At 41.0% G+C, this 12277-nt stretch overlaps 1 protein-coding gene across 3 annotated transcripts in view; it reads left to right on the top strand.

Annotated features, from left to right (window-relative positions):
• Nucleotides 1-978: 978 nt before the first annotated feature.
• The window catches only part of CSMD3 (CUB and Sushi multiple domains 3), a 1183499-nt gene continuing 1172200 nt past the window's right edge, over nt 979-12277 (top strand). For all 3 annotated transcript variants that reach the window (XM_007188796.2, XM_007188797.2, XM_028168178.2), the window contains exon 1: nt 979-1156. In XM_007188796.2, the coding sequence (XP_007188858.2) occupies nt 979-1156 (178 nt within the window). The remainder of the gene's footprint in view (nt 1157-12277) is intronic.

Raw genomic sequence — 12277 nt, forward strand, 5'->3', positions numbered from 1 at the left:
CTGTACAGTGTTAACCCTTGAGTGGTGTGTTGGCGCGGCCAGGTCCAAACGTATAGATACATAGGTTTTCCGTTTTGAAAGAACCCTCCCATTTACATATTTGGGACCTATTCAGAATTAAGACAAATGGGTCTGTTCCAGATAACTACCACAGATAAAGCAGTTTAACTGCAGCACACATCAGCTGAAAATGGGGTAGGGAAGATGAAAGGGCGAACTCTTTGAGGAGATGACTGACTCCCTCCCCACCTCTCACCTCCGCCCTGGTCAAGGATGAAATCGGTTTGCCTAATGATCAAAAAACCCGGTTGTGGGTTTACATCTAGGCACTTGAATATGTAAATGCGTGTGTACAAATAAATTCTTCTCTGTGATCTCCCTTTTTCAATTAAATCACAGGATGATAAATGTGAGGCGCCTGCCTGAAATATACTGCAACTACAGTAGTAACACATGTCCCGTTATAACGACATGGCCATCGATGGAGCCCGATTCATTTATCATCACGGTTTCCCTAAAAGCAATACAGATTCTCCGATTAAAATATTCCTTTAACATGCTTCTATATTCACAGGCTGCAATGGAGAACTCAGTAACATAATATTTCTTGGGCTGTTTTACAGGCAGAATTGATCTATTCGGGGAAAAAAAATCAAACCCCTTAATTTCAAATATTGTGGGGAATTTGTCAAAGAGACGAGCTGGCCTTTAAGAGGCTCACTGGTGGTTTCTGGTGGTTGCTATAACGAGCTAGAATTGAGGTAGATTTCGGTGGAGGGGTAAAAACGCACAAGAAAAGACAGAATCCAGAGTAGCAGAGACTTTGTGCCCCCGTTGGAGAGAGATGGTTGAGTCCTCGTCAAGGTTGCTGTGGTATCCCAGAAACACCATTCACTTCGAGCTGTGACCGCGCACCAATAACAGCAGCAACTCCGCTGCGCCGGGCTGAGGAGCAGGAATTAGGAGCTCGCGAATAACATGAAAGGGATCCGCAAAGGGGAAAGCCGAGCGAAGGAATCCAAACCCCGGGAGTCTGACACGAGAAAATGCGCTAAATGTGGCCGCCTAGACTTCATCCTGATGAAGAAAATGGGGAGTCAAAGTGGATTTACGTTTTGGAACCTCGTCTTTTTATTGACGGTGTCTTGTGTGAAAGGTAGGTTTGCTTTCGGGGGTCCCCTCTGCTTTGGATGGAGGTGAGCTGACTTGTAGCCGGAGAGGGGTAGCTTCTTTGAAATTTGCACAGATAAAAATAATCATGATAATACAGAAGAAGGAGTTGATTCACAGCTCTTTTTTCCCCCTCAGATAGGAAATGCATTTTGCTTGCCAGATTTGGCGTTCAATGCAGTGATTGAGCTTGTGCTCAATAAATATTCTTGCAGTATGCTCAAACGAATACGTGAGTTGGTTCGTATACCCTCTAACTAGTGGATATCCAGGCAGAATTCCTCTGCAAGACTTTTCTTGGTGGTGAAGATTACCTTGATTTCTAGTCAAACCAGTGGTGTTTGATGCTTTGGCTGGAGTATTTATATTAAAGAGTCTCGTGTAAATGCTTTTTAACCCTTTCAGGTAGGAAAGTTACCGACATGTTAGGAATGTGCTGATTTTAAATGCATTAGGGCACAGGGGTCTTTCACGCATCCCTCACACCAACATGAAGGTGTGCGTGCATATGTGAATTATTTCTACGTGAGCTCTTTTGCATTGATAAATGATAGAGGAGCTTCCATAGGTCCTGTGGTAGAGGTTTCGCTTAAAATGGGGCTTCTAAACGGTCTGAGACGCCACGAAGTGTTAACGAGCTACCTTTGGGGATGAATGAAAGGTAGGAGGAAAGTCATTAGCTGACGACCAAAAAGAAAATCCCCAGCAAGTCTCAGCGTTCAGACAGGTAGAGTGAGTGTCACATGCACAGACAAGGGGAGGGAGTGGGTAGGATGTAAAATTTATTCCTAAGCAGGAAGGCAAGGGACAGTCAGGATCATTGGAAGGAGAGCTGTCCTCCGGGAGAAAATAGATCCCCAGCTCTGTTCTAAAACTTCTCCTGCACCCTGCTGCCCATTAATTGCTGCAAAAAATACTCAGGCGGTGTTTATGACTCATGCCGTCATGGCAGCTCACATAGACGCGAAGGATGTCGTTTTTAGTGAAGCTAGTTTCAAATCCTGGGTGTCTGTGTGTCGGGGGTGGGTGGTGGGAGGGAGGGGGGGTGTTTTGGCCCAGGCGCGCCACCGCTGTCAACACAAACTGGACGCTTCTTCCTTTGTAAAGGAGTGCCTCTCTGAACCGCAATCGGGCCGCGTCTCTATGAAACAGTTTATTGTACAGCTTGCAGCTGGCTGTCCCCCCACAGAAGGCAGTCCATTTGCATTCAGTGGAAATGATAATTCATGTTTTGGGTGGAGGGAGCTGGAAGGGTTACCTCTCCCTCTGTTAGGACCAAGGATGGGTGGCATGTCTCGAATTTTAATTTACATCCTTAAATGCCAAGAAGTTGTCCCTGGTCTCTGTGGCAGCAACTGCCTTGTAATCCCAAACTGCTCCTCAAAGCTTGACACCCCGCCCCCCGCCAGCCTCAGCGCTGCTCTAAGCCAGAACGCTTGTCCTCAGCGGCGTAACTACACTGCCTAGCACACAAAAGGCGTCTCGGGCTGCTTACAAGGGGTTTTCGTCGCCGGCTCGACGTGTGAGGAGCCTCGCATTTATGCTTAGTTCGCCTGCCACTGGGACTCGGTGGTTGATGGATGGCCCTGGGGCTGCCAGCTAGACGCGCGCTCCGCGTGACTGAGGCGCAAGGAGCCAGCAACAGTTCCTGGCAGGAAAAATGTTGAGGTGGCTCCTGCTAGAAGATGACCGGGGGCTAAGTGCGAGTTTTCATGTGATACCTGTTGAGTCAAAACACATTCGAGGGGCAGATGGGGAGAGGGAGTCTCCGAAGCTGGGCGAGCACGCCAGGCTGACAAACACGGAGCCGCGCTGCCTGCAATTACAGCCGGGCTGCCCGTACCTACCGTATATTCTAGATAAGACGCGCCGATAGAAACGAACAGCGCGTTAGTTTGCTTTAAATGGCACTGGAAATGAGACCCCTCTCTACTCACAGCTCCCGTAATTTGGACTGAGATAATCGGCCCACTGAATATATTCCAGTTTCGGGGACATTGGGAAGAAGGAGTATTTCACACTCTGCTTTGATCCCGTCCAAAATCATTTTTCTACGGACCATTAAAAATTTTTTCTAATGGTAATAAGATCCTTCATTGTCACTTACCTGCCACTTGAAGGGCATCTCCTATATTTTACAACTTGGAACACTGTCCTCAAATTCTGAGACGCAAACTTACAGAGGCTGTATGCTTTAGACTTGCTCCCGGTCGCCCAGTGGTGCCAATTTTTACAGTTGTTTCTTCTCCTTCTTCCCCTTCTCCTTAATTTTACCTCAGTCTCAAGGCTTTTCCTAAAACCAAGATTGCAGCAATGGCTTAAATGTTCTTTCCCCCAATGTCTACGACTGCTTTTGTCTTCCACGCTGTTTTTCTTCTGGTCTCCCAGGCCCACGGGGAAGCTCAGGATGGGGAATCCTTCTAAGAGCTTTGCAGGTCCTAATCTAGGCTAGTGCTAGGGTTCAGGAAGTCCGAGGCGCAGGCGCGTGCTTTTCCAGGTGAACAGCTCCTGCCAGGAGAATTCCACTTTCTGGCCACACTTTTCATCCCACCACTATCTCACCTCTGCCTGCCACAGCAATGACAAAGAGGCTCAGTGGGAGAAAACGCCTCAGAGTAGAAGACAAAGTGGCCTTCAGTAGTAGGCCTGAATCGCTCGAGTGGGGTTGAAGAGGGAGGCAACCCTTTCTGGACATTCTGTCTCCTGTCGCCATCTGAAATAAAAGGCCACGGAGGGCACCAAATTGGGCTCTGGGGCGGGCTGGGGGCGGCTTGGACTTGATGCATGCCTATTTCAGGCTGAAACACACACACACACACACACGCACACACACAGAGGAAAGCAAGTTTTCTGAAATGCAGCCTGCAGCTGCAACGTGTCTGTTTTAGGTTTCAATCACATAGAAACTGTGAATCTCCAAGTCGTGCTTAAACGTCCCGCCCACGTAAACAGACACCCGCGGGGTGCTTCCCCACGCTCCTTCTAGGGAGATCCTGGGGGAGCACACACATCTTGCAGGAAAGGTACAGAAGGCACTAACCTCGGTGGACAGCAGGTGAGAGCTAGTGGGCCGCGTCCCCCACCGTGTACTAGCGCGTGATTTCAGGGCTTCTCTCTGGACCCCGGACTTCGAGAAGGATCCACGTTTCCGCGTGCTCTGGGACTCCAAGGAGATATTACTCCCGCCACAGAGCTCTTCTGGAAGAGCGGAGCTCGCACCTTCTCCCGCAGTTAATTAGTACTGGAAAGGGTCGCAGTGTCCACGCAGGGGGAGAGCTGCCAGCAGCGCTCATTAGCACCTTTTGCCCACCCCAGTGTGACCGCGCCGGAGGTTTCAGCCCCGCGCTTGTGCTGGGGGCTGATAACCCTCACTCCCCTGACCTCAGGGCGACAGTCTGCCCTGTCAGTAACGTTAGGAAAATTTCTGTCGTGTCTTGAGGGACCTTTTGAGAGGTGGGTGTGTTGGGTTAATGTCTTTACAAACCAGTAACAACAGCAAACAAAAAGCCACCCACTGCCAAGGCCACCATCAAAACCCTCCCTTGAGGTTAACAGGACTGAGTCAGCTGCTTAGAGGTACCCTTCACGTTTGGGTCAGGGGTCCCTGTCCTGCTGCGGTATGGACAGGAATCCCTCCCTTCCATCTGTTTCCTCCGGGAATACTTTATTTGCTTCTAGAAGGCCAGACTACCTGAAATATTCATGGACTACCTGAGGTTGAAACTGGATGCCTGACTTGGTCTTTGGCGAGATTGTGAGGGTGTGTGTGTGTGTGTGTGTGTGTGTGTGTGTGTGTGTGTGTGTGTGGCTGGGAGGACGAGGTACACATGGATCAACACGGAGGAGCCTTCGGGAGGCCTCGAGGGTGGGTGTGGGTGTGTGTCCGAGGCGGAAAAGGACGGCGGGTAACAAACAGTATGTTTCTGTTCCCGGAGTCGGTGGTGCTGCAACCACTGCTGCCGCGCGATCCGGTGCAGGCGTCGAGAAAGCTCCTTTTCCCCATGCTGACCTCAGCGCTGCCCTCACTGAAACAACTCCTCTAACAGGCTCTCCGGGAGTTCGAAAAACTCACTGGGGAATGAGTCATGGAGATTGATGCTCCTCTACCATCCCCTTCATCCCCGGCCCTCCTCTGCCTCTGGGAGGAAAGCAAGCAGGGGGCAGTCCCAAGTTTGGAGAGCCACAAGGGCTTCTTTGGACCCTAGGGGAAAGGGCAGAAGAAATGAAAGAGTACAGGGTCAACCCGGTTGCCACGTGGTCCTCTCCCAGACCTGTTGGAGAGGCCAGCTGAGGGCTGAAAGCGGGACAGGCACGGGGACTGTAGCGCAGTGCAGAAAAAACATGAAGCAGGACGACCAAAGAAAGAAAGATAGACTCAGGCAGCAGGCGGATTCCCTTCTCGTTGAACACGGCGCCTTTGGGGAGCCTTTGCACCACCGAGTTGGTAAGCCAACCCAATTTACCGCCCTCAAAAGGCTTGAATAGCTCTGAGCTGAACTTCCCCTGGACAGTTACCCTGTTGAAATCGTTTGGAAATGTCGCCGTGCAGCATCAAATTTCCCAAATCTTTTGGTGTTGAGGGTTTTGGGGAGGATGTGAGGGCTGCATCAAGTCCACGTAGGAAGAGTGAGTGTGTGAGCAGAAATAATTAAGGAGCAGGTTTCAGGTTTTGAAAACCTGATGCCAGAGCCTTTGAGATCCTTCAAGGAGAAAAGGGGTAGAATTACTCCCTAGATTAAGTACTCCAGGGGCATAGGTTTAGTTGCGGTAGTTGTTATTATTACTGTTCACGATATTAATTAGCATTACTATTTATGCACTAGCTGAATAGATTTGGGGTGCACATGCCTTTTCCCTGAACACACAGTTTGGTGTCTACAGAAACAGTGAAATATTAAAATAAAGCAGTAGCAAATGGCATCCGTACAGGGCTCTAAATATAGTAAAACTTTTTCAAAAGTGAGATCTGATAAAACAAAAATTAAGAAAGGTAGCAATTAATAATGCCCTTGTATGCATATAGAAAAAAAAAACCTCAAATGCTAAAATACTTGTCTAATCTCAAATATAAATAAGCAAAAGCAACTAAACTTAAGTTCCCTAAGGCTCCAAATATACTTCTCCTGTGTCCCAAGAGTTTTACTTTCTTCTACTTAATATCAGGGTTTCCAGAAAGGGCTTCAGAATATTAAATACTTTCAATGTTTTGTCCAGTTTGAGAAATAACTTTGAAGCACCAAGCAACATGTCTGGTGAGGAACTTGTTACTTCAGGTAACATGACTATTTGACAAAATATGCCATCTTGTACTTTGAATTCCAGTGTTGGAGAGATTAAAAGGAAAATGTCTGCTAACGAAAAGATCAGGGAAAAATGCCTGAGATGCCAATAAGACTTAAGGCCATTTTATTTTATCTATATATACATTAAAACATAGCTTCTCTTTCTGTCTCTTTTTTCCATCCCCCTTACTCATAATCCAAACGGGTGTGTAGTTTATAGATACAGTGACAGTTCTAATTTGGATTTTGGATGAGGTCTGGTAAGGATGATAGAACAGATACTGTCATTACCAATTCATCTTTTCTTTCTCAAAGTGAGCAGGTGGGGTGATTCATGGTACTTTCCAGGGAGATCAATCTCCACATCTACAAGAATTTCTCTGAATTAGACCCCTTGTAAGGCTCTCATTCTCATCTGGAATATTACTTTTACAGGAATGTCACTGAGAAAATTCAATTTGTTGAATACCTTCCAGTATTCATGGTCTCAGTGCTGGTGATCATCTTTCTTTTTCACAAGCCTCCAATCTTGCAGCTATCAAATGCATTTCATGCCATCACACCTTTTGCTATGCTATTGCTTGGTGCTAGTTGAGGATTCTTAAGGATTAATACTTTTTATATAATCACAGCCTGTCGCCCTGCAACCCAATTTGAAATCTCTAAAAAGTCAAAATTTATAAGATTAGCATATGCATCATATACCTTGTACCTGGTTCACAAGTATATCTGTGGTAATCAGATGCCATTAGATATCACAATATCATTCTATTTGCTCATAAATGTTTGCACTGCAGTGATTTCAAAGTGTTCCTAAACAAGTAGCATCAGCATCCTTTGGAAACTTGTTAGAAAGATGAATTCTCAGGTCCCTACCCCAGGCCTATTGAAACAGATGCCCTGGTAGTTGGCACTGACATAGGTGTTTTTAACAAGTCATCCAGGTAATTCTGATGTGATCTAAAATTTGAGAAGCACTACAGTAAAGTAGAAAGAGCAAGGGCTCTGGAGCCACCAAGACCTGAAGACAAATAATGATTCTGCCAGCAACTATCTTTGTACTAGCAGCTCAGTTTTCCGAAGCTTCAGTTTCATTATCTATTAAAAAGGAAATTAGAATTTCAGTAGGAAGATTATATATGTAACATATATAGTACCTGACACTAGTAGCTATCATCAGTATTATTAAAATACACTTCCATGCACAAAGCCAGTATGAACTCCCACACACTTCATCCCTAACACCACCAGCCCTAACTTGTCCACAGCAGTAAATAAAAAATGTAACATCTTCTCACTATTATTTCACTTTGGCTAAGTTCCTAGGCTATTATACGTTGGAGAAACACTCTTGAAATTTCTTCTTATCACCTTTACACAGTTACTTTGGGTGCTGGCTCTATGAATCAGGGACAGACCCATAGCTTAAATATGTTACTCCTACTCCCGGGCTAATTTTATCCATTGCATACCAATATTGATTTATGTTAATATTGATTGATTAACGTACTTACATGAATTTGTTAATTCATCTTGTCACAAATCCATGGTATTTACAGGGCTGGAAGAATTCTTACATACCAGCTGGTTCACCGCTCATACTTTATACAGTAAAATGCACATGCCTAGAAAGGATAAGAGATTTTTTTACTAGGTTACAAAGATAATTAGCTCCAGAACTGAGACTAGATCATTGGGTCTTCAAGTTTCTGTTCAACTCTCTTTCTACTGTACCTTATCAATTTTACTACAGAGTTTTCTCAGATGGCATCAATGAAGATAATCACAAAAGTTAATATCTGAGTACCATATACCAATTAGTACCATGTAAAAATATTAGTGACTATATGTTTTGTGGTAATTTTTTTAATGTTAACTACCCATTTGGTAAAAGACAAAAAAACAAACAAACAATTGTGGAATGAAAATATTTTCTAAGACTATTATAATATGCACATCAAATAAATAACTAATCATATATTCAATAAAGTCTATTTTTGACATTACAAACCTATAAAAATAAAATCAGTGTACTGAGTTTTTTAATGTCTCATAAAGAACTTAGAGGGCTATTACTTAATCAAATTCTTATTTATTTCTTCTCATAATCTTGGCACAGTTTATTTAAAGGCTTTTAAATCTAGAAAATCTGTTCCTAATTTATTTTATTCATGTTTTTAATATATTCACATTATATTAACATGAGATTTATGCATTCTCTCTCATCTGCATTTACATTTGCACATTTCTCTCACATGGTATATAAATGATGGTATCATGCAAAACTCCCATAGAAGTAATAATATATTTTATAAATATTAATAGTGTAAGAACAATCAATAATGTGAAGGGGTTATCTTCAATTTTAGTGACATGTGAAATATTTCTAAAGTCTCTTCAAGATATGGGAGTAAAATTTCCAAAATAATGAATGTTGCTAAATTTGAAGTGTCTAAATGTTCAGGAAGGGATTGAAATACATAGAAAGTAATGAGTGATTCTCTTAAAAGCTGAGTTTGTAACATTCAAGATTATAAAGTCCTTCTCCCTTCCTTTGCTTTATGTTAGCAAAATTTAAAGGAATATTTATGATTACACAATTTAAAGTAATGGCAAGGGTTTTTTAAACTATGACAACTTCAAAAATAGGGTTGCATACCATTTTGAAAGGAAATTTATAAAGGGAAAGAGACTCACAGAAGAGGGTTTATTCAATTTTAACTGAAAAAAAAAACCAACTATGCTATAGTTTTCCCTTATACAAGTTCATCAGGTTGACTGCAGAATACTCAGAAGTGCTTCATATATAGAGAGGATATAAGGCATTATTATGTTTGGGGAAATGGTACCAAAATAGGCATGTGTATTTACTGCATAAAATATGGCAGCAGGAAACTCTGTGCTAAGCCCTTTATATAGAGTGTGTCATCCACATCTCAAACAGTGGTTCTCTCTCTCATTTTCCTGTTTTGAATCCTAACAAGCATCTTGTGAGATAGCTGTTATATCCTATGTACAGATTATCATCTCCATTTATAAATCATCCACATTTCCTGGGGCCAGAGAGGTACAATGACTTTCCAGGATCATTGGTTAGCTAGTGGTTGAATGAAATCTGAAATGATAACAGATTTTTAAGTTCATAGGCTCATTAAAAGTTAAAACTAAAAATGACCAAGTTACTAATTAAACCTCTTCACTTTTAAGAGAAAAACTGAAATTTTGAGAATTTAATTTAAAAGAAAGCCTAAAATTAATATCCATGTTATATATATATATATATATCACATATTATATATATATATACATCATGTTTTATATATATATATATATATATCACAGTTACAGTAATACATAACTTCTCAGTTTTGTAATTTTCAACATCTTTTACTTAACTTGCCTAACTTTGTTCTCTAAATTATTCTGTAAGATGGATATGAAAGCTATTTTCCAGTTTTATAAGCAACAGTAAGTGAAGTAAATGCACAATAATACAAAGTTAAATATGTCAATATAAGATATAAAACTATTTAGTGCATTAAGGACAAAAAAGAAAAAAACAAATCAAAACATATAACCCTTAAATTTTAACCCAGTGCTCCTGAGTAAAATTTAAAAATTTATGAATGTAGATGACTTATGGACTTCACATATAAAATAATATGTGGGCATAAAACTATTTACCAGTTGTATCATAAGCTATGGCAAATAAATTTATTCCATTTGGTACCTACTCTTCCATTCAGTTCTATAGAGTTTTAACGATGGGAAAACTCTTATGACTTATTTGTCTAGTGTCTAATAGGGAATGTGCATTAGATTTATTTGTGGGTTCAAGGCAAAGCGCTTTATAAAAAAACATTCATACCCAAGCTTCAGCCACTTGCTCTACTTCTTCCCATAATTGCATCCTAGTTAAAAGCACAGGTATAGGTGTACATCTTCACATACAGAGGAGACAGTTCAGAGAAGTGAAGAGACTTGCCAAACAAGGGAGTGCAAAATAGTCTTTCAATTCTCTGTCCAGTACATGATTTTTTACTGGGTACTGCCTTATGAGCTTTTTTATTTAGTCCTAACTGGTTTATGGCAGTAAAGCACCTTGAGAGGAGAGACAACTGTGCCTGTGCCCAAATCCTGACCAGGTTCAAAACAATACTTTCTGAAGCGATTGTGTCAAGAGACACAGATACATGAGGGTAATAATATTGGTAAATGAGAAACTTAACAAGCAATCTAAATATTAACTAAAAATTAAATGGGGGCATTAAAATATACATCATTGTCTAAAAAAGAAAAAATACACATATTAAATTGTACTTAAGCACTCAAAATTAGCATCACATTTTCCTTTGAAGGTGATAAAATGTATTTTCATATGCAACAAAAGTACTGTTGTACCTAAGTCCTTTCTGAACTTTAGACTGTCTCAATATAAATATGTACTTACCTTTTTTCTACTTACATTATTAAAACTTTGTGGGTATATTTTTAGAGATGTCATTTTAACCTATATTTTAAATGTTAAAGCTTGGATATCCTAACAATGCCCTCAGATGTATTATTCATAGAATATATGTATTACATTGGACACTGTTAGGGAACATCGTTATTTTGAATAGTTTTGCATCTTACAACAGTTAGGTATAGATTTCTCCAAGGTTGCCAAAATTTAGGGATAAATTTCAACTGCAATCTGTCTCCAAGTCTATTTCCTACAATTATACATTCCAGAATTTTATTTAATGTTGAAAATTGACTGTCAGCCCAGTTCTCCATTTTAAAGTTGATCCAATTGTAATAATTCACTTTAGCCTATTGAAATTTTAAATCATAAACTGACTTGTTTTGTTTGCATGATTTTGGTGAAGGGAAGGGGAAACTGATTGATAATTAAAATGCGTTTTTCTCAAGCTTGTTCACATTCCCATTAGCCTCTTGTTTATTCATTCACAGCTACTTAATAAAATTATCAGCTGTGTTTCATTGTTTGATATTATTGTAATTCCTCAAATATCTATTTTTTGTGTGTTTGTTCACACTCTGAGGGTTGTCTGATTTGAAAGAAATATGAAGAAAAAATGTTGTTGCTTTTTTAACATCTTTATTGGAGTATAATTGCTTTACAATGGTGTGTTAGTTTCTGCTTTATAACAAGTGAATCAGCTATACATATACATATATCCCCATATCTCCTCCCTCTTGCATCTCCCTCCCTCCCACCCTCCCTATCCCACCCCTCTAGGTGGTCACAAAGCGCTGAGCTGATCTCCCTGTGCTATGCAGCTGCTTCCCACTAGCTATCTATTTTACATTTGGTAGTGTATATATGTCCATGCCACTCTCTCACTTTGTCCCAACTTACCCTTCCCCCTCCCCATGTCCTCGAGTCCATTCTTTAGTAGGTCTGCGTCTTTATTCTCGTCTTGCCCCTAGGTTCTTCATGACCACTTTTTTTTTTTTTTTTTAGATTCCATGTATATACAAAATTGAGTTATTTGTAGTGAGGTGGATGGACCTAGAGTCTGTCATACAGAGTGAAGTAAGTCAGAAAGAGAAAAACAAATACCATATGCTAATACATATATATGGAATCTAAAAAGAAAAAATGTTTTTAATTTCATTTTCTCTTAGAATACCGTATAATGGTACCTGGGGTTTATCAACTGAGTCAATGAAAAATATAATTTTAAGCTGATTTTATTATGAGTATTTTAATATAGAGAAATGAAAATGGGTCTATTTCATTGTTATTCTATTAAAGCACAATAAGATACTGTTAAAAGACTTTAACTTCAGATAATTTGTAATTTTTAGGAATGGTT

This window comes from Balaenoptera acutorostrata, chromosome 17, assembly GCF_949987535.1.
Source record: "Balaenoptera acutorostrata chromosome 17, mBalAcu1.1, whole genome shotgun sequence".
Classification (NCBI taxonomy): domain Eukaryota; kingdom Metazoa; phylum Chordata; class Mammalia; order Artiodactyla; family Balaenopteridae; genus Balaenoptera; species Balaenoptera acutorostrata.